Here is a 20,508-nt window from a genome sequence, read left to right as displayed (position 1 = left end):
GAAAAAGTATTCTGTAGGGTAAACAAAAAAAAGACAGTCCACTGCTGTGGTTTGTAGGAACAGTAATGGAACTCTAAAAGACTTTTCAATACAGTCCGATGACAAGATTTGCCTCAAGCTCCATCTAGTGGAGGCATTTTTCAGTGGGGATGCTCAGAAAGGGCAAAATCACTTCTTAACTTTCTCTGCCTGACTTCTAGCTGAAAACGATGCGGCAGGAGGATTACATGAAGACCATAGCTGACCTTGAGCTTCATTACCAAGAATTCATCAGAAACAGCCAAGGCTCTGAGATGTTTGGAGATGACGACAAGCGGAAGATGCAGTCTCAGTTCACCGATGCTCAGAAGCATTACCAGACCCTGGTCATCCAGCTCCCCGGCCACCCCCAGCACCAGACAGGTCAGCTACATGGATGATTTGGAAAAGAGAGCCATTTGTATAAAACTAGCTTTAGAACATTTCTTCAAACATTGTATCACAGTCATGTTTTATATTGTTATAACAAAAAGCCTGAAATGGGGTAATTAGTAAAGCAAAGAGGTTTGTTTGGTTCACAGTTATGGTGCCTGGAAAGTGCACCATAACTCAGAGATCTGAGTGCAACACAATTCAGTGTAGAAGCATAAAGGGGAAAACAGCACATAGTCAGCCAAATACGTGAAGTATCTCATTTTAGAGATAATCACTCACTCTCCTGAGAACCAACCTAGTCTCAAGGGACTTAATCCAGCTTGTGCCGGTGGCTCATGCCTGTTTTCCTAGCTACTTAGGAGACTGAGATCTGAGAATTGAGTGAGGATAAAAGCTAGCCCACGTATGAAAGTCTTTGAGACTCCTATCTCCAATTAACTACCCAAAAGCTGTTAGTAGAGCTATGGCTCAAGTAGTAGAGCACTAGCCTTGAGCAAAAAGGCTGAAGGATAGTGCCCAGGCCCTGAGTTCAAACCCAGGACCAACACATACATACATACACACAGACATAGACACAGATGCAGAGACAACCTTTTCTCAAAAAATGGCCATTTTTGCTGGCTAAGAATATTCTCATAATCTCAAAAAGTGCCCCATAATCTCATCAACTTTCCTGAGGTTCCACCTCTTAGAGGCTTTAACTTAGAGACCAGTTCCAACACATGAAGGTGGTAGGGAAGCCTTCTCCATACCATAGCATATCTTTAAGCTGGTTGAGAACCTCGGCAATTGCTTGTGAATCATTCTGTATGCTCTGTTGGAAAAGAAAGCAAGCTCTTTCATTAGCTATCTGGCGTGTGTGTGTGTGTGTGTGTGTGTGTGTGTGTGTGTGTGTGTGTGTGTGTGTGTGTGTGTGTGTGTGTGTGTGTGTGTGTGTGTGTGTGTGTGTGTGTGTGTGGTGTGTTCCAGTACTCAGGGCCTTGTGTGTGTGTGTGTGTGTGGTGTGCTCCAGTACTCAGGGCCTTGTGTGTGTGTGTGTGTGTGTGTGTGTGTGTGTGTGTGTGTGTGTGTGTGGTGTGCTCAAGTACTCAGGGCCTTGTGTGTGTGTGTGTGTGTGTGTGTGTGTGTATGTATGTGGTGTGCTCCAGTACTCAGGGCCTTGCACTCTTGTATGGCTTTTGCTCTCTTGGCTAGCACTCTACCCTTCGGGCCACATGTCCATGTCTGATAGGTTGAAAAAATCATCCATACACCAAATTTCTAGAATTAGATCTAATGAAACAGGCATACCTGTATGCAGAATGTAGGTTTGTGTGAGGTCTAGCACCCTGTGAGCTAGGAATTCCTGACATTTGTGGTCTTAAACTCATTTTTACAGTAACCAAGACAGAAATCACACATGTTGGTACCTGCCAAGATGTCAATCATAATAAAGTCATTGAGACCAATAGAGAAAATGACAAGCAAGAAACATGGTTGCTGATGGAGCTCCAGAAGATTCGCAGGCAGATGGAGCATTGTGAGGGTCGGATGTCTCTCAGAAACCTCCTGCTGACAGACCAAGCCTCTACACACCACATCACAGTGAAAATAAATGAGCTCAAGGTAGGTACACACAAATCCTTGGCCTGAATTCACATTTACTTTTAGACTCATCTGCAAATGAAAACAAAAATAAGACCAAGACCTCCGTTTGCATGTTGACTGGCAAGTATATTGGTTTGTTTTTTGTTGCTACAGTAGGGACAAAGGACAATTGTGATCCTAAGAATCACCCAGCAGAGTATTGGTCACCAATAGCATTCAACCTTAAAAGGAATTCTTCTAATTGCAACTGTACGAACGAACCTGGAGGACATTATGCTATGTGACGTAGACCAGATGATCTCATGATCTCATGATCTGCATGATCTCATTTGTGTGGAATCTAAGAGTCCAACTCACAGAAATAGAAAGAACAGTGATTTCCAAGATGCAGCCTGGGAGGAAATGGAGAGCTGTAGGTCAGAGGGTAAAACAAAGTTATGTAGGCTAAGTCTAAACACCTAGTGTATAGCAGAAAAGTAGTAGATTATATTATTGTGTCTCTTGAAAATTTGCAAAGAGCTAGATTTAGGTCCTATTAACACACACACATGCACAAAAGTAAGCATGGAAGGTTGGTGTTTCACATATGTATATCAAAACAGCATCTTGTACACCTTAAATACATATGATAAAAACCAGTTTTAGCCAGTGACTCGCACTTGTAAACTGAGTTATTCAGGAGGCTAAGATTTGAGGATCATGGGTCAGAATCATCCTGGGCAAACAAATCTGTGATACTCTTATCTCCAGTTAACCAGCAAAAAAACATGGAGATGTGGCTCAAAGGGTAGAGTGCTAGCCAAGAAGGCAAAAGCCATACAAGAGTACAAGGCCCTGAGTACTGGTGCACACACCACGTACACACACAATTAAAGGCCAGATAGCTAATGAAAGAGCTTGCTTTCTTTTCCAACAGAGCATACAGAATGATTCACAAGCAATTGCTGAGGTTCTCAACCAGCTTAAAGATATGCTTGCTAACTTCAGAGGTTCCGAAAAATACTGCTACCTACAGAATGAGGTGTTTGGACTGTTTCAGAAGCTGGAAAATATCAATGGTGTTTCAGATGGCTACTTAAATAGGTAAACACAGCTAAAGTAATCAAAGATTTTGCTTTCCTGGGGGCTGGGAAGGTGGCGCAGTGGTAGAGCGCTTGCCTTGCATGCTCGAGGCTCTGGGTTCGATTCCTCAGCACCACATAAGCAAAAAGAAAAAAGCCGGAAGTGGCGCTGTGGCTCAAGTGGTAGAGCACTAGCCTTGAGCTGAAGAGCTGAGGGACAGCGCCCAGGCCCAGAGTTCAGTCCCCACGACCAGACCAAAAAAAAAAAAAAGATTTTGCTTTCCTAATGCTCCAGTCTTGACAGGCTTCTGTGCCAGTTCTGCTCTGCTCATTGAACCTTGCGTCATACTGTGCTGATTTCCCCAGAGAATTGCTTCTATGGTTTAGAAAGAACATCCTCCGCCAAGGATGTTAATTCCACTATTCTGAAATCTTAGAACTGTTTTTATGTAGCTTAGACCTCAGGTATACTGTAGGACCAGAATTTGAATTTCTTTAGGGAATATAGAAGGGTAGTCTGAATGAAGAGGACAGGGGCGGTGGGGTGGGGGGCGGGGACTGTTTTCATAGACTGTAGAATAGGCAAAATAAATTTCATCTGCTTTAGCATAGTTCTTGTTTATGAATAGTGCCAAGAGACAAATGGTCACAATCTACAGCATCTCAAGTTTTATCTGCCTTTCATGCTCTTCCCAGCTTGTGCTCAGTAAGAGCCCTTCTCCAGGCTATTCTCCAAACAGAAGACATGTTAAAGGTCTATGAAGCCAGGCTTACTGAAGAGGAAACTGTCTGCCTGGACCTGGATAAAGTAGAGGCTTACCGCTGTGGACTGAAGGTAACTCCATTGGTTGGAACAATGGCCATGTGTACAGGAAGTACAAAACCTTATCAAGCTGTTATGAGTGGATTTCTTTTTCTTTTTCTTGGCTGTTGTTTACTTATTTTTCCAAAGACATTTGTTTTCTTAGAACAGTTCTAGATTCACAGGAAAATTGGCGAGATGTTTCAAGGTCCAAATATACTGCACCTTGTTTCTCCTATCATTAACACCTAACATTTGTGTGGTATGTTTAATAGGATTAATAAGTCCACATTATTTTATTAGTGTGAGCTAACTGGTGCTTTATTCATATTTCTCCTCAGTTTCATTAGTTTTGAGGATTACTGACTTTCATTGGCCACACATAGTTGATGTTAGTCTTGTCTTTCTACTTCCTGTCTCCTGAACAATATGGAAGTTAACTGGGGTGGAGGGTTATTTTGCGGGGGTGTGGAGTTGAGCTGATTTCGTCCTTAAGGGACTTCTCAGAGCCTCTTATAGGTTAAGAGACTTTATAATTACTCAGGAATGGAATGTAGCAGTTAGCACATCTCAGCCTAGTACATATGTTGGATCCTTCTATAATGAAGTAGCACAGAGAATTATGTCACTGGAACAAATAATGGAAAATTGCAATTCAGTACATATATTTTTCTGGGTTGACAATAATAAAAGATACGCATATTCTGAATATTTTAAAGCCTTTCATGGATTGTTTTGTTTTTTTTTTTGAAGTGCTGGAGATTGAACCCAGGGCCTATGCTACTGAGCATGTGCTCTATCACTGAATCATATTTCCAGTCCCCCCTCAATTAAAAAAATTAGTGACTTGGGTTTAATTGAGCCTTTGTAAAGCAAAGCCTTGAGGTTGATCCTTAGGGCACAAGCACATGGGTGTGTGCATGCGTACATGCATGTGCGTGTGTGCACACACACACACAAAGCAGTGACTTGTACTGTAGCATATAGTGGAAGGAAGGACTAATCTGTGTATGCTTATGTTTTCCTTTTGGCTCTTACAGAAAATAAAAAATGACTTAAACTTGAAGAAATCGCTGCTGGCCACCATGAAGACAGAGCTACAGAAAGCCCAGCAGATCCATTCACAGTCTTCTCAGCAGTATCCGCTCTATGATCTAGACCTGGGAAAATTCAATGAGAAAGTCATACAGCTGTCAGATCGCTGGCAGAAAATAGATAAACAGATAGACTTCAGGTGTGTGCCAACTTCCTTACCCATTCTTATCCCATCTGGTGGATCGAGGATCATGAAATGTCACTTTGTCAAGGGGCTATACAAAAAATACTGACTTAGATTATGTAGAAGTTAAGCCTAGCAGATGCTTGTTTCAAGCTTGCCTACAGACTGTGTTGGGAAGAACACAGAATGGGAGCTCTCCAGGATGTTTAGAAACACAGAAGACACTTCACAAGCAATTTTGTGCCCTATAAACTTTTATTATGACTTATTATTAGGAAGTAGGAGCTGCTCTGAGTGTTGTCCAAAAATGTATGAAAACTGCATCTTAGAAGAAATCTTTACATAAAATAAGGCTCTTTTAAAGATAAAATCTTTATGGAAATACTAGTTACACACTATACAATTCATTCACATAAAGTATACAGTGAAGTGAATTTTATGTATATATGTATTTACTTATTGCTGAGCTGGAACCCAGAGCCTCTCCCATGCTAGCCAGGCCCTCCATCAGTCACACCCCAGTCCTATCTGACGTGAAATTTGAACATTTTCATCATCCCCAAAGAAACCCCCATGCCCTGCAGTTACCGCTTCCTTCCCCCCTTACTCCCCAGCCCTAGGCAGTCACCAATCTACTTTGTGTCTCTTGAGAGTTGCCTATTTGAGATATTTCATGTAAATATTATTTCAAATAAATACACTATGGCATTTTAATAATGGTTCATTTTATATATTATAGTACTCCCAGAGTTCATGCTGTTGAAACATATTTCAGCTCTTTTTTTGTAAATCTTTTTTTAACTTAAATTTTAATTGTTCTTATAAAGGTGATATACAGAGGGGTTACAGTTATGTAAGTCAACTAAAGAATATATTTCTTTTTGGACAGTGTCACCCCGTCTTTCGCTCTATAGATTTTCCCTCTCATCCCCACCCACAAGTTGTATTTTCAATATAATGTCTAGTGAGTACCACTGCTGCATTTGTCCACCCTTTGTCTTCCATTTCTGTGCCCCCCTTACTCTCCCCAAAATAGAAAAATGAACAAACAAGACAAAAGAAAACAAAAACAACAAAGAAAAAAAACTCCTGTTTCATTTCCTGGAATGCATTATTTATTTGTTTATTTTTCCATCTCTTTTTAATGAGTGGATAGTATTCTGTTGCTTAGCTATAACAAATTTTACTAATCCTTTCATCAGTTAGTGGATATTTGGGAAAAAATGATGCTATGATTGTTGATGGGTAAGTTAAGGTATAGGCACACGTTTTCAGTTCTCATTGGTATATACCAAGTAGAAATTCTGGGTGATTCAATATGTTACATATTTTAGAAACTAATAACAATGCTTAATAGTTATATTGCTTTTTCCTCAGATTATGGGACCTGGAGAAACAGATTAAGCAACTGAGGAATTATCGTGATAATTATCAGAGTTTCTGTAAGTGGCTGTATGATGCCAAGCGCCGCCAGGATTCCTTAGAGTCCATGAAGTTTGGAGACTCCAATACAGTCATGCGGTTTTTGAATGAGCAGAAGGTATAAGTCAACTTGTCCTTCTATAACTGTCTTGAGATTAATTGTGCATATACTGCATTTCCTTTGGTTTTTATTGTAGTTACTTGGTTCTAAATGATGTGTATTTCATATTATGCAATACCTTGCAAATGCTTAAAGTATACCTAGAGGAAAAGAGTCTCTGGTATTTAGGAAGGTATGCTATAAATATCCTAGTGCTGTATTAAAGGCTCACTTTTGTAATCCTAGCTACTCAGATACTGAGAGCTGAAGACCAAGGTTTGAAGCCATCCTGGGAAGAAAAAAATCTGTGAGACAAATTATCTTTAAATAACCAGCAACAAGCTGAGAATGGAACTGTGATTCAAGTGATAAGAGTGTTAACCTTGAGCTAAAAACCCAAGTGAAAGCACAAGACCCTGAATTTAAGCCCTAGTACTGGTACCAAAAAAAGAAAATAATGTAATTATGAAAATAGAAACAATGTAGTATGCTGTTCATATTATACTAAAGTATCATTTTGTTTTGTTTTGTGCTGGTTCTGTGGCTTGAACTTAGGGTCTGGGTCCTATCCCTGAGCTGTTTTGCTCAAGGCTAGCACTTTACCTCTTGAGCCATAGCTCCATGTCTTGCTTTTTGGTGTTTAATTGGAGATAAAAAGTCTCATGGAATTTCCTGTGTTGGTTGGCTTCAAACCATAATCCTCAGATTTTAGCCTCTTGAGTAACTAGGATTATAGGCATGAACCACTGGTGCCTGGCTCTGTATCAAAATATCTTTATAAATTGAGATGATAAGGGCACATGCATGTATCCTACCACTTGGGAGACAAGCGGACTGAAAATATGGGGCCAGCCTGGGCTATATACAAGATCCTAGTTCAAAATAATAATAAAAATAAAGTAAAATAAAAGTTGAGGTGAGATGACCAGAAGAACAGCAGTGATTTGAAAATAGCCCCTTAATGGTAGTAATGAATCAGAGAGTCTCTTCTCTTGCTAAATGACAGAATAGATGTTCTTCTCCTAAGCTGTAACTGAAAATACAAGGACAGTACATGTAGTAGTAAACCAAAGAAGGAAAAATAACCATCGTAAAGGAGTAGCATGACATTAAAAGATAGTTGCATAACATTTGTAAATATTTTCTCCTTTATATAGAACTTGCACAATGAAATATCTGGCAAACGAGACAAATCAGAAGAAGTACAAAAAATTGCTGAACTTTGTGCAAATTCAATTAAGGTATGTTGGTTTCATTGATTGTTGGTGTTTCAAGCCAAGCACCAGTAGTTCATACCTGAAATCCTAGCTACTTGGGAGGTGAAGATCAGGAAGACTATAGTTCAAGACCAGCCTAGACAAATCTAGGTCATGTAGCTGGGTATAAAGGTATGTATATTTTTTTATCTCAGCTAGCAGGGAGGCCAGGGAGGCCAGCTGTGGGCAAAAATACAAGACCATTCCTCAAAAATAACTAAAACAAAAAAGGGATGGTACGTAGCTGAAGTGATAGAGATCAGAGATAGAACACTGACCAAATATACACAAGACCCTGGGTTTGAACCCCAATAAACACACACACACACACACACACACACACACACACACACACACACACTCACACACACACACACAGAGCTATATACACCACATACACACTTTTTTTTTTTAACTTTTTTTTCCTGCAGGATTATGAACTCCAGTTGGCATCCTACACTTCAGGACTAGAAACTCTGCTGAACATACCTATCAAGAGAACCATGGTTCAGTCCCCATCTGGCGTGATCCTGCAAGAGGTATATATGTCATTTCATAACTCTTAGCATCTGCCCTTCTGCCTTTCTATTCCCTGTTTCCTGTCTTACTCGCTATTACCTTGAATTCATCCCTGGTACAGACAGTCCACTTGTAAAGTTTAAGAGCAGGCAGGTTAGGCTACCTCCAGCTTAACATACTCAAACATAGTACATTTAAAGAAATGTTCAGTAAAATCGGAGTGTGCTATTTGAGCCTTTGTAGAAATTGGACTTAAATTTCTGGCTACGGAGAGGGAGAAGTGGAAGTCATATAGTAGATTTCTGAAAGACAATTTCTCGCCAAAGATAATTGGAGAGTCACCCATCAGGGTGTTTAAGGGAAAAATCATGGGGTGACAAGGGTAGGATGCACATTTTGGGGGCCTTTGTTTGCGGGACTTGTGGGTTTTTGGAACTGAGAATTTTCCCTTTGCATAATGTCAGCTCATTATTTTAAAAAACAAAATTGGTTAACTTGCACAGAACTTTTTAAAATGAAATATGCACCTGTTTTCTTCTCCTTTTCTCAAAGGCTGCAGACATTCATGCTCGGTACATAGAGCTACTTACAAGGTCTGGAGATTATTATAGATTCTTAAGTGAGATGCTGAAGAGTCTGGAGGATCTAAAGGTAATTGTTTTCTTGGAGTTCTTCATTACAAGATGGATTTAGAAAATCACAGATCTAAACATTTCTTCTAAACATTCCACCTAATACACTGTGCTTGTGAGTTTGGAATTACTTCTATGTTCTAGTATTAATATGGACTTAGGAAATACTTGCAAAATTGTAGCCACTTTACCACAACTCAGTAGTTTCATTTGGTGTTTGGTAAAGGAATTGGCTTTATTTCTTTGTAAACTTTTGGATAAGCACGCCCTGAGCTAGTTGGATATAAATATTTCATGCCAAGTACTAATTTGTTCTTCCTTTTTAATACTGGAATTGATTTTTATATGGAAACTTACCTTGTACCTTGAAATAAAATGAACAGCATGTTAGAAATTATAAACTTTTGATCCTAAAAGAAATTACCTCATTGTGTGTGTGTGTGTGTGTGTGTGTGTGTGTGTGTGTGTGTGAGAGAGAGAGAGAGAGAGAGAGAGAGAGAGAGAGAGAGAGAGAGAGAGAGAGAGAGAGAGAGAGAGAGAGAGAGAGAGAGAGAGAGTTGTTTGGAAAGAGGAAAGTGCTGTTTCTTTCTTGTGATGTAAGGTGCTTTTCTTTTAACATAGTTTCTGATTTCATATCCACAGCTAAAAAATACCAAGATTGAAGTTTTGGAAGAGGAACTCAGACTGGCCCGAGATGCCAACTCAGAAAATTGTAATAAGAACAAATTCTTGGATCAGAACCTGCAGAAATACCAGGCAGAGTGTTCCCAGTTCAAAGCAAAGCTTGTGAGCTTGGAGGAACTGAAGAGACAAGCTGAGCTGGACGGAAAGTCAGCAAAACAAAATCTAGACAAGTGCTATGCCCAAATAAAAGAGCTCAATGAGAAAATCACCCGACTGACGTATGAGATTGAAGATGAAAAGCGAAGAAGAAAGACTGTAGAGGACAGATTTGACCAGCAAAAGAATGATTATGACCAGCTGCAGAAAGCAAGGCAGTGTGAAAAGGAGAACCTTGGCTGGCAGAAATTAGAGTCTGAGAAAGCCATCAAGGAGAAGGAGTACGAGATAGAAAGGTTGAGGGTTCTGCTGCAGGAAGAAGGTGCCCGGAAGAGAGAATATGAAAATGAGCTGGCAAAGGTAAGAAACCACTATAATGAGGAGATGAGTAATTTAAGGAACAAGTATGAAACAGAAATTAACATTACGAAGACCACCATCAAGGAGATATCTATGCAGAAAGAGGATGATTCCAAAAATCTTAGAAACCAGCTTGATAGACTCTCAAGGGAGAACCGAGATCTGAAAGATGAGATTGTCAGGCTCAATGACAGCATCCTGCAGGCCACTGAGCAGCGAAGGCGGGCTGAAGAAAATGCTCTTCAGCAAAAAGCCTGTGGCTCTGAGATCATGCAGAAGAAGCAACATCTAGAGATTGAACTGAAGCAGGTCATCCAGCAGCGCTCAGAGGACAATGCAAGACATAAGCAGTCTCTGGAAGAAGCTGCTAAGACTATTCAGGACAAAAATAAAGAAATCGAAAGGCTCAAAGCTGAGTTTCAGGAGGAGGCCAAACGCCGTTGGGAATACGAAAATGAACTGAGTAAGGTAAGAAACAGTTACGATGAGGAGATCATTAGCTTAAAAAACCAATTTGAGACTGAGATCAACATCACCAAGACCACCATCCACCAGCTCACCATGCAAAAGGAAGAAGATACCAGTGGCTACCGAGCTCAGATAGACAATCTCACCAGAGAAAACAGGAATTTAGCTGAAGAGATTAAGAGGCTAAAAAGCACCTTAGCTCAGACCACTGAGAATCTAAGAAGAGTTGAAGAAAATGTCCAACAGCAAAAGGCCACTGGCTCGGAGGTGATTCAGAGGAAACAGCAATTGGAGATTGAACTGAGACAGGTAACTCAGATGCGGACCGAAGAGAGCATGAGATACAAGCAATCCCTTGATGATGCTGCCAAGACAATCCAGGATAAGAATAAGGAGATAGAAAGGCTAAAGCAACTGGTAGAAAAAGAAACTAATGAACGGAAGTGCCTGGAAGATGAAAATGCGAAATTACAAAGGGTCCAGTATGACCTGCAGAAAGCCAACAGTAATGCAACTGAGACTATAAGTAAGCTGAAAGTTCAGGAGCAGGAACTGACTCGCCTGAGGATAGACTATGAAAGGGTCTCCCAGGAGAGGACTGTGAAGGATCAGGACATCACACGCTTCCAGAGCTCTCTGAAGGAACTGCAGTTGCAGAAGCAGAAAGTGGAGGAGGAGCTGAATCGGCTGAAGAGGACAGCCTGCGAAGACTCTTCCAAGAGGAAGAAGCTAGAGGATGAACTGGAAGGCATGAGGAGGTCTTTGAAAGAGCAAGCCATCAAAATCACCAATCTGACCCAGCAGCTGGAGCAGGCGTCCATTGTTAAGAAAAGGAGTGAGGACGATCTCCGGCAGCAGAGGGATGTGCTGGATGGACATGTGAGGGATAAGCAGAGGACCCAGGAGGAGCTGAGGATACTCTCCTCAGAAGTGGAGGCCTTGAGGCGACAGCTGGTCCAGGAGCAAGAAAATGTGAAGCAGGCTCACTTGAGGAATGAACACTTCCAAAAGGCCATAGAAGATAAGAGCAGAAGTCTTAATGAAAGCAAGATAGAAATCGAGAGGCTGCAGTCTCTTACAGAAAACCTGACAAAGGAGCACTTGATGTTGGAGGAAGAACTACGAAATCTGAGACTGGAATATGATGACCTGCGAAGGGGCCGCAGTGAAGCAGATAGTGATAAGAACGCCACCATCTCTGAATTAAGAACCCAACTGCAGATCAGCAACAACCGTACCCTGGAACTGCAGGGGCTGATTAATGATTTACAGAGAGAGAGGGAAAATTTGAGACAGGAAATTGAGAAATTCCAAAAGCAGGCTTTAGAGGTATTCACAAATATTTGATCACAGCTTCACTGTTTTCTCAGTTGACCCTGTTACCATCTGATCTGGAAAGTCTAATTTTCCTTTTTGTTGCTCAACTACTTCCTGTCATAAACCTAGAAAAATGCTTTTTGTCATTTCAGTGCTCTTTGCCCTTTTTTCCTGTCACTGCATGAAATGTCAGTTTGTGTGGAACCTGTTTGGCCTCGCTTGTAAGAACTTTAGCATGTGTGTAACATTTCAGATCGCTTCATCTGAATGTTCCTTGCTCAGAGTGGAAGAAATTAGCTACCTAGTTTCTTCAAGATAGTTTTGGCTAGGGATATAGTTTTGTGGTAGAGTGTCCTTAGCGTGCATGAGGTACTGAGTTTAATCTCTAGCACCAAAAAATTGAAGTAACCAAATGAAGTAGCAAGTAGTTTTTATTGGGTGATCTAGGATGTATGTGTGTGCATGTGCACATGTACGCCAGTACCACTACTAGGGGTTTGAACTCAGAGCCTTGAGCTTTTGCTTGGCTTTTTCACTCAAGGCTAGAGCTCTACCACTTAAGTTATATCTCCACTTCCAGCTTTTTGCTGGTTCATTGAAAATAAGAGTCTTAGACTTTCCTGCCCTAAGTTGGCTTTGAATTGCAGTCTTCAGATCTCAGCCTTGTGAGTAGCTAGGATTACAGGTGTGAGCCACTGTCCATCCCTCTAAGATGTACATTTCAAATTTGGATTTTCCTCAAGGGAGAGCCATAAGCATTTCTCTATAAAATTTTTTAAATCACCATTTCTGTCTTGCATAGATGATTTTCTGCATGCATTATCCTGTTCTTTCTGATCATGATCCTAATACTTTTTCTGACCTTTCTTCTTTTAACCCATAATTTAAAAACTAACTTCTTGTAACTTCTAATACATTTGATCTCCGTAGACAATATTTGTGTGGGGCTGGGAAGGTACCTGTATATATCTCCCTATTTGTATTCTTTTATTAAACATGTCACTATGGCTGTGACAGTTGAGATGGAGCTATAGTAGGGATGATACCTTAGAAGAAAACCTGTAGTTTTCAAACCACAATTATTGTTTAAAAATAAGACAAGTCTACAGCTTCTCTTAGTTCCTTTTTTGGGAAACCCAGAACACAGTAAGTATGAAGCCATGTATCACAGTGGTAACATATATTTACATAATTTTTTGATGAATTTATAAGATAGCAAGCCAACTGTTCAGGGAAGGCACAGAAAGGAAAACCAAGTAAACAACTTTAAATGAAGTTACATTATGATACTATTATAAGATCATAACATTGTTTTTTTTCCCATTTCTTTCTTCTTAAATTCTAGGCATCTAATAGGATCCAGGAATCCAAGAGTCAGTGTACTCAGGTGGTTCAGGAGAGAGAGAGTCTTCTGGTAAAAATCAAAGTCCTAGAGCAAGACAAGGCCAGGCTGCAGCGGCTGGAGGATGAGCTGAATCGTGCAAAGGCCACCCTGGAAGCAGAAAGCAGGGTGAAACAGCGCCTGGAGTGTGAAAAACAGCAGATCCAGAATGACCTGAACCAGTGGAAAACTCAGTATTCTCGAAAGGAGGAGGCAATTAGGAAGATAGAGTCAGAAAGAGAAAAGAGTGAGAGAGAGAAGAACAGCCTGAGGAGTGAGATTGAAAGACTCCAAGCAGAGATCAAGAGGATTGAGGAGAGATGCAGAAGAAAGCTGGAGGATTCCAGCAGGGAGACACAGTCACAGCTGGAAAATGAGCGCTGCCGACTTCAGAGGGAGATCGATAAGCTCAGACAGCGCCCCTACGGGTCCCATCGGGAGACCCAGACTGAATATGAATGGACTGTTGACTCCTCCAAGCTGGTGTTTGATGGACTAAGGAAGAAAGTGACCGCGATGCAACTCTATGAGTGCCAGCTGATTGACAAGACAACTTTGGACAAACTATTGAAGGGGAAGAAGTCAGTAGAAGAAGTGGCTTCTGAAATCCAGCCTTTCCTGCGTGGTGCAGGCGCTATTGCTGGTGCTTCTGCTTCTCCCAAGGAAAAATACTCTTTGGTAGAGGCCAAGAGGAAGAAATTCATCACCCCAGAATCTACAGTCATGCTTCTGGAGGCCCAGGCAGCTACAGGTGGTATCATTGATCCCCATCGGAATGAGAAACTCACCGTTGACAATGCCATAGCTCGGGATCTCATTGACTTTGATGACCGCCAGCAAATCTATACAGCAGAAAAAGCAATCACTGGTTTCGATGATCCCTTTTCAGGCAAGACAGTGTCTGTTTCGGAAGCTATCAAGAAAAATTTGATTGACAGAGAAACTGGCATGCGCCTGCTGGAAGCCCAGCTTGCTTCAGGTGGTGTAGTAGACCCTGTGAATAGTGTCTTCTTGCCAAAAGATGTCGCCTTGGCTCGTGGGCTGATTGACAGAGATTTGTATCGTTCCCTGAATGATCCTCGAGATAGTCAGAAGAACTTTGTGGATCCAGTCACCAAAAAGAAGGTCAGTTACATACAGCTGAGGGAACGGTGCAGAATTGAACCCCACACAGGTCTGCTCTTGCTGTCAGTGCAGAAGAGAAGCATGTCCTTCCAGGGAATCAGACAACCTGTGACCGTTACTGAGCTGGTCAATTCCGGTATACTGAGACCATCCACTGTAAATGAACTGGAATCAGGTCAGATTTCTTACGATGAGGTGGGAGAGAGAATTAAGGACTTCCTCCAGGGTTCAAGCTGTATAGCAGGCATATACAATGAGACCACAAAACAGAAGCTTGGCATTTATGAGGCCATGAAAATTGGCTTAGTTCGACCTGGTACTGCTCTGGAATTGCTAGAAGCCCAGGCAGCTACTGGTTTTATAGTGGATCCTGTTAGCAACTTGAGGTTACCTGTGGAGGAAGCCTATAAAAGAGGCCTGGTAGGCATTGAGTTTAAAGAGAAGCTCCTGTCTGCAGAACGAGCTGTCACTGGTTATAATGATCCTGAAACTGGAAACATCATTTCTTTGTTCCAAGCTATGAACAAGGAGCTTATTGAAAAGGGTCATGGCATTCGCTTACTGGAAGCTCAGATTGCCACTGGTGGAATCATTGACCCAAAGGAGAGCCATCGTTTACCTGTTGACATGGCCTATAAGAGGGGCTATTTTAATGAAGAGCTCAGTGAGATTCTCTCAGATCCAAGTGATGATACTAAAGGATTTTTTGATCCCAACACTGAAGAAAATCTTACCTATCTGCAACTAAAAGAAAGATGTATTAAAGATGAGGAGACTGGCCTGTGTCTTCTGCCTCTGAAGGAAAAGAAGAAACAAGTGCAGACATCACAAAAGAATACCCTCAGGAAGCGAAGAGTGGTCATAGTTGATCCAGAAACCAATAAGGAGATGTCTGTTCAGGAGGCCTACAAGAAAGGACTTATTGATTATGAGACCTTTAGAGAACTGTGTGAGCAGGAGTGTGAATGGGAAGAAATAACCATCACAGGGTCAGATGGGTCTACCAGGGTGGTCCTGGTAGATAGGAAGACAGGCAGTCAATACGATATTCAAGATGCTATTGACAAGGGCCTTGTTGATAGGAAATTCTTTGATCAGTACCGATCAGGCAGCCTTAGCCTCACTCAGTTTGCTGACATGATCTCCTTGAAAAATGGTGTGGGCAATAGTAGTGGCATGAGCAGTAGTGTCAACGATGATGTTTTTAGCAGCTCCCGACATGAATCAGTAAGTAAAATTTCCACCATCTCCAGTGTCCGGAATCTAACCATCAGGAGCAGCTCTCTTTCTGATCCCCTGGAGGAATCAAGCCCCATTGCAGCCATCTTTGACACTGAAAACCTGGAGAAAATCTCAATCACAGAAGGTATAGAGAGGGGCATTGTTGATAGCATCACTGGTCAGAGGCTTCTGGAAGCTCAGGCCTGCACAGGTGGCATCATTCATCCTACCACTGGGCAGAAGCTATCACTTCAGGATGCAGTCTCCCAGGGTCTCATTGACCAAGATATGGCCACAAGGCTGAAGCCTGCTCAGAAAGCCTTCATTGGATTTGAAGGTGTGAAGGGAAAGAAGAAAATGTCAGCAGCAGAGGCAGTGAAAGAAAAATGGCTTCCCTATGAGGCAGGCCAGCGCTTCCTGGAATTCCAGTTCCTCACTGGGGGCCTTGTCGACCCAGAGGTGCATGGGAGGATAAGTACCGAAGAAGCCATCAGAAAGGGGTTCATTGACGGCCGAGCAGCTCAGAGATTGCAAGACATCAGCAGCTATGCCAAAATCCTGACCTGCCCCAAAACCAAATTAAAAATATCCTACAAGGATGCAATGAATCGCTCCATGGTGGAAGATATCACTGGTTTGCGCCTTCTGGAAGCAGCATCTGTGTCCTCCAAGGGCTTACCTAGCCCATATAATATGTCTTCAGCCCCAGGCTCCCGCTCAGGGTCCCGCTCTGGGTCTCGTTCAGGCTCTCGCTCTGGTTCCCGAAGTGGGTCCCGAAGAGGAAGCTTTGATGCTACAGGGAATTCTTCCTACTCATATACCTACTCCTTTAGCACTAGCTCTATTGGGCACTAGTAGTCAGTGGGAAATTTTTGCTATACCTTGGATTCATCTGTTTCTACTTTATTAAATAACAACAACAAAAAAGAAAACCTGGTGCCTGCAGTATAATGATAGAACTTTATAGGCTTTAAACAAACCCATGGGTGCAATGAGTAGGGAAGGCAGTTCTGGCTTTTTTTCTTTCAGTTCATTTAGCTAGTGCAGCACACCTGGTAGTGTAGATGAAGTGCTAATCTCTTGTAAGAATAGCACACATTGAATTTAGAATTCTTCTATTTTAGCTTTTTGATCAGTTCTTGAATCCCTTCTTGGCCAACATTTCTATTCTTGGAGACAATAAATTGATCTTTGATATTTTAGTCAACATGCTGTTTCTCATCTAAATATTTACATTTTCTGTATTAGGTGAAAAATTGCACCCCCTCTCCTCACCCCCAACCCAAACCCCATGTACTTGGGCTTTAGTTTAAGAACATAGATTGTATAACCTGAATACTCTTTAATGTACTTGTTTGGTTTGGTTTTAATTTGCTCATGATAGCAGCAGTCTTTGCTTTTCTTTGGTCAAAGTTTTCTGTTTATTTTGCTTGTCATTTTCTATGTACTTACAAAAAAAGGTGTCTTTATGAAGTTTACTGTTCTAGCAATAAACTTTTGGACTTTGGAAGTTTTGTGCTTTGATTTAATAATGTTCATACATACATAGGCATTTAGCATCTTTTTATCACAAATAGGTCTAAATCCATTTATTTACTTAAAGTCTAATAAGAAATACCATTAAAATATTTTATATTATTTTTCCCCATACAGAGGGTTAAATTCAGTGCCCTGAGGTCTTATTCCACTTTTTTGTTCATGGCTGGCACTCCACTCTACCAATTGAGCTGTACCTGCACTTCTTCTTCTTCTTCTTCTTTTTTGCTAGTCATCCATCTGGAGATATTCTTATGGGTTTATCTGCTTGGGTTGGCTCTGAACTGAGATTCTTAAGATTTCAGCCTCCCGAATAGTTAGGATTAAATGCATGAGCCACCAATGCCTGGCTTAGTTTGGAATTCTTGCTAGAAGTTTGTTCCCTGAAGTTAGCTCTTTGAACTAACGTAGTTTAGAAAGAATCCTATGAAAACAGGGTATTTGAGATGTCACAACCCTGTTCTGGTTTGTGGGACACATGCTCCAAAAAGCACTGGCAAAAATCACCATTATAGGCTGGGAAGGTGGCTCAGTGGTAGAGTGCTTGTCTTGCATGCATGAGGCTCTGGGTTTGATTCCTCAGCACCACATATGCAGAAAAAGCCAGAAGTGGTGCTGTGGCTCAAGTGGTAGAGCGTTAGCCTTGAGCTGAAGAGCTGAGGGACAGTGCCCAGGCCCCAAGTTCAGGCTCCATGACTGACAGAAAACCCCCACACCGTTATAATATTGAAAAATCATGAAGTGACTAAAAACAGGCAGTGTTTCATTTTTGTCCACCAAGAGGAGAGAACTGTCCTTGAGTTTATGACAATGATTACTCCAAAAGAGTTCCTGGTGCTTTGTTGAAAGATAATAAATAATAAGCTTACACCTTTGAATCAAAGAGAAAGTAATAAAATGCTTCCAAATTAATTTATCACCAAATTCACTTTAATAAATACTGTTGCTTTTTTGTGCTGTGGAAAATACTCAAGTAAAATCACTTAGACAATTACTTTGGTTCATGCTTTCAGAGGTTTCAGCCTGTAAACCTTGGCCTAGTTTCTGACACAACGGTGAAGCCATTGTTCCAGCAGGAGCAAGAGGCAGAGGCTACATATTGCATGGCTGGCAGGAAGGAGAGGCAAGGAGGAAGAGGAAGTGGGAGAGCAGTATAGAGATGAGGGTAAGAGAAGATAAAGGCCCCAAAGCCACAACACAGTGACCTATTTCTTCCACTAGTTCCCACTTTCTAAAGTTTCCAGAACTTCCCAATATAGCAACATCAATGAAGGATCATGCCCTCCACAGTGAGCTTAGGGGGAGACATTTCATGTACAAACCATAGCACCTATGTCTGGTATTGGGCTCAGTACTTTATTCACTAGAATTATAATACTTTATAAGGTATTTGCAGTATGAGTGGGGATGAGACATATAAAACAATCAGTGGGACAACTTCTATATGTCAGCAATGTATGTGCTGGACACTGGCAATAAGAAAACAATTAAGATTAGATATTATGTGAGCTACCCAAAGCTTTTTTTTCCCTCCCTAATCTCAAGGTTTGAATTCAGGACCTGGTCATTGTCCCTTAGCATTTTTTGTTGTTTGGTCAGTCATGGGGCTTGAATTCTGGGCCTGAGCACTGTCCCTCAGCTCTTCAGCTCAAGGCCAAGTACTCTACCACTTGAGCCACAGTGCCACTTTTGGTTTTCTGGTGGTTTATTAGAGATAAGAGTCACACGACTTTTCCTGCCCAGACTGGCTTTGAACTTCAATCCTCAGATCTCAGCCTCCTGAGGAGCTAAGATTATAGGTGTGAGCCACCGGGGCCCAGCTCCCCTTAGCTTGTTTTTTTGCTCAGGGCTGGCCCTCTGCTACTTGAGCCACAGCTCCACATCCATCTTTCTGAGGGTTAATTGGATATAAGGGTCTCAAAGAATTTTCCTGCTGAGGCTGGGTTCAAACTACAATTCTCAGATCTCAGTCTCCTGAATAGCTAGGATTTTACTGGTATAAGCCACCCATGTCTGACCTAATAGTTTTCGTGTTTTTTTTAAAGGTGTTCACAAATTTTTTCTTCATAGTTCCTTCATGAGAGTAAACAAAGTGCAAAGGGAAGCACACATTAGACAATCAAGCTTGATATTCTGGCAATTTAAACTAGATGTAAAGACAAAAAGATTAAGACCCGATTCCAGGTCTTAAGAGCAGTCTATCAAAGCAAAGCACCCAATGACTACAGGGGAGATGTCAATGGCACACGGTGGTAGTTTGATGTGGATTCCCTTGAGTATTAATAAGAATTGTGGTAATGGAGTACATAATACTAAATTTTAAAACCTTTATTTGTCATACTTCTTGATTCCACAGTAAACGACAAAATGCTCACTAATAAATTTAGAAGATGTAATACTGTGTGAGAACCATCATTGATAATTTGTAATACCAGATTTGGTGAAGAGTTGTGTAAAATAGTTGAGGGTCTCAGATATGTCAAAATATGGCCAGAGACCACTTGCCAGTTACCAAGCTGGTCATTGGCTGAGATCTGAGGCAGCTGGGCAGGAAAGCCAAAGAGATTCTTATCGCCAATTATCCAGCAGAAAACTGGAATTGGCACTGTGGCTCAAAGTGGTAGAGTGCTATCCTTGAGTAAAAGAGCTCAGGGACAGTGCCCAGGTTCTGAGTTCAAGCCCCAGGACAGACAAATATACATATATGTGTATATATGATATTATATATGAGAAATTACTTCCTTTACCAAGGGATTACATTTAGCACTGTTTACAGGATCTAATATATATATATATCTAATATATATATATGTCTATGGGATATATAATAAAAGATACACATTTTCTGTGTGGTGTTCTTGAAAAATATACCTAAGCTAATCAATGAGAGAGAAAACTGACAAATCCAGAATGAAGAATTTTATAGAAAACTGGACTAGACTCATTACAAAAATCATTGACAAAGAGGATGATAGGGGAGACTGTTGTAGATTAGCGACAGTAACCAATTATATGGGTCATAGGGTAAAACATGTTTGAAAGGAATTTAGGGGACAAAGGGAAATTTCAACTATATATTAGATGATTTTATGAATTTTGTCATCTAGATTTGTAACCTAGGATAATGTGCTGAAGTCAAGCATACTATTATTATATTATTGTGAAGATTCTGCAATTTACCTTCAAGAAATTTAGCAAAATAAATGTGAGGCTGTGTGTAGAGAAATTTAAATGTGGCGAAATGTTAACAGTGCTCTGGAGGATGGCCATACATTTTCTGTGCTCTTTAAACGTTTTGTGGGTGGTTT

The 20,508-nt window shown here is 41.1% G+C and overlaps 1 protein-coding gene across 2 annotated transcripts in view; it reads left to right on the top strand.

Annotated features, from left to right (window-relative positions):
* The window catches only part of Dsp (desmoplakin), a 52,377-nt gene extending 35,203 nt beyond the window's left edge, over positions 1-17,174 (top strand). The window contains exons 14-24 of one of the 2 annotated variants that reach the window (XM_070024611.1): positions 201-402; positions 1,793-2,019; positions 2,918-3,084; positions 3,759-3,897; positions 4,905-5,098; positions 6,461-6,623; positions 7,763-7,846; positions 8,293-8,400; positions 8,933-9,031; positions 9,655-11,949; positions 13,283-17,174. In XM_070024611.1, the coding sequence (XP_069880712.1) occupies positions 201-402; positions 1,793-2,019; positions 2,918-3,084; positions 3,759-3,897; positions 4,905-5,098; positions 6,461-6,623; positions 7,763-7,846; positions 8,293-8,400; positions 8,933-9,031; positions 9,655-11,949; positions 13,283-16,519 (6,915 nt within the window). In that variant the 3' untranslated portion in view covers positions 16,520-17,174. The remainder of the gene's footprint in view (positions 1-200; positions 403-1,792; positions 2,020-2,917; positions 3,085-3,758; positions 3,898-4,904; positions 5,099-6,460; positions 6,624-7,762; positions 7,847-8,292; positions 8,401-8,932; positions 9,032-9,654; positions 11,950-13,282) is intronic. The other variant, XM_070024612.1, reaches the window with a different exon arrangement.
* Positions 17,175-20,508: the final 3,334 nt, after the last annotated feature.

The sequence above is a fragment of the Dipodomys merriami genome, unplaced genomic scaffold, assembly GCF_024711535.1.
Source record: "Dipodomys merriami isolate MVZ:Mamm:240054 unplaced genomic scaffold, mDipMer1.0.p SCAF_16, whole genome shotgun sequence".
NCBI classification, from domain to species: Eukaryota; Metazoa; Chordata; class Mammalia; order Rodentia; family Heteromyidae; genus Dipodomys; species Dipodomys merriami.
The sequence above is the reverse complement of the archived record's forward strand: the minus strand, read 5'-3'. Positions and strand labels throughout refer to the sequence as shown.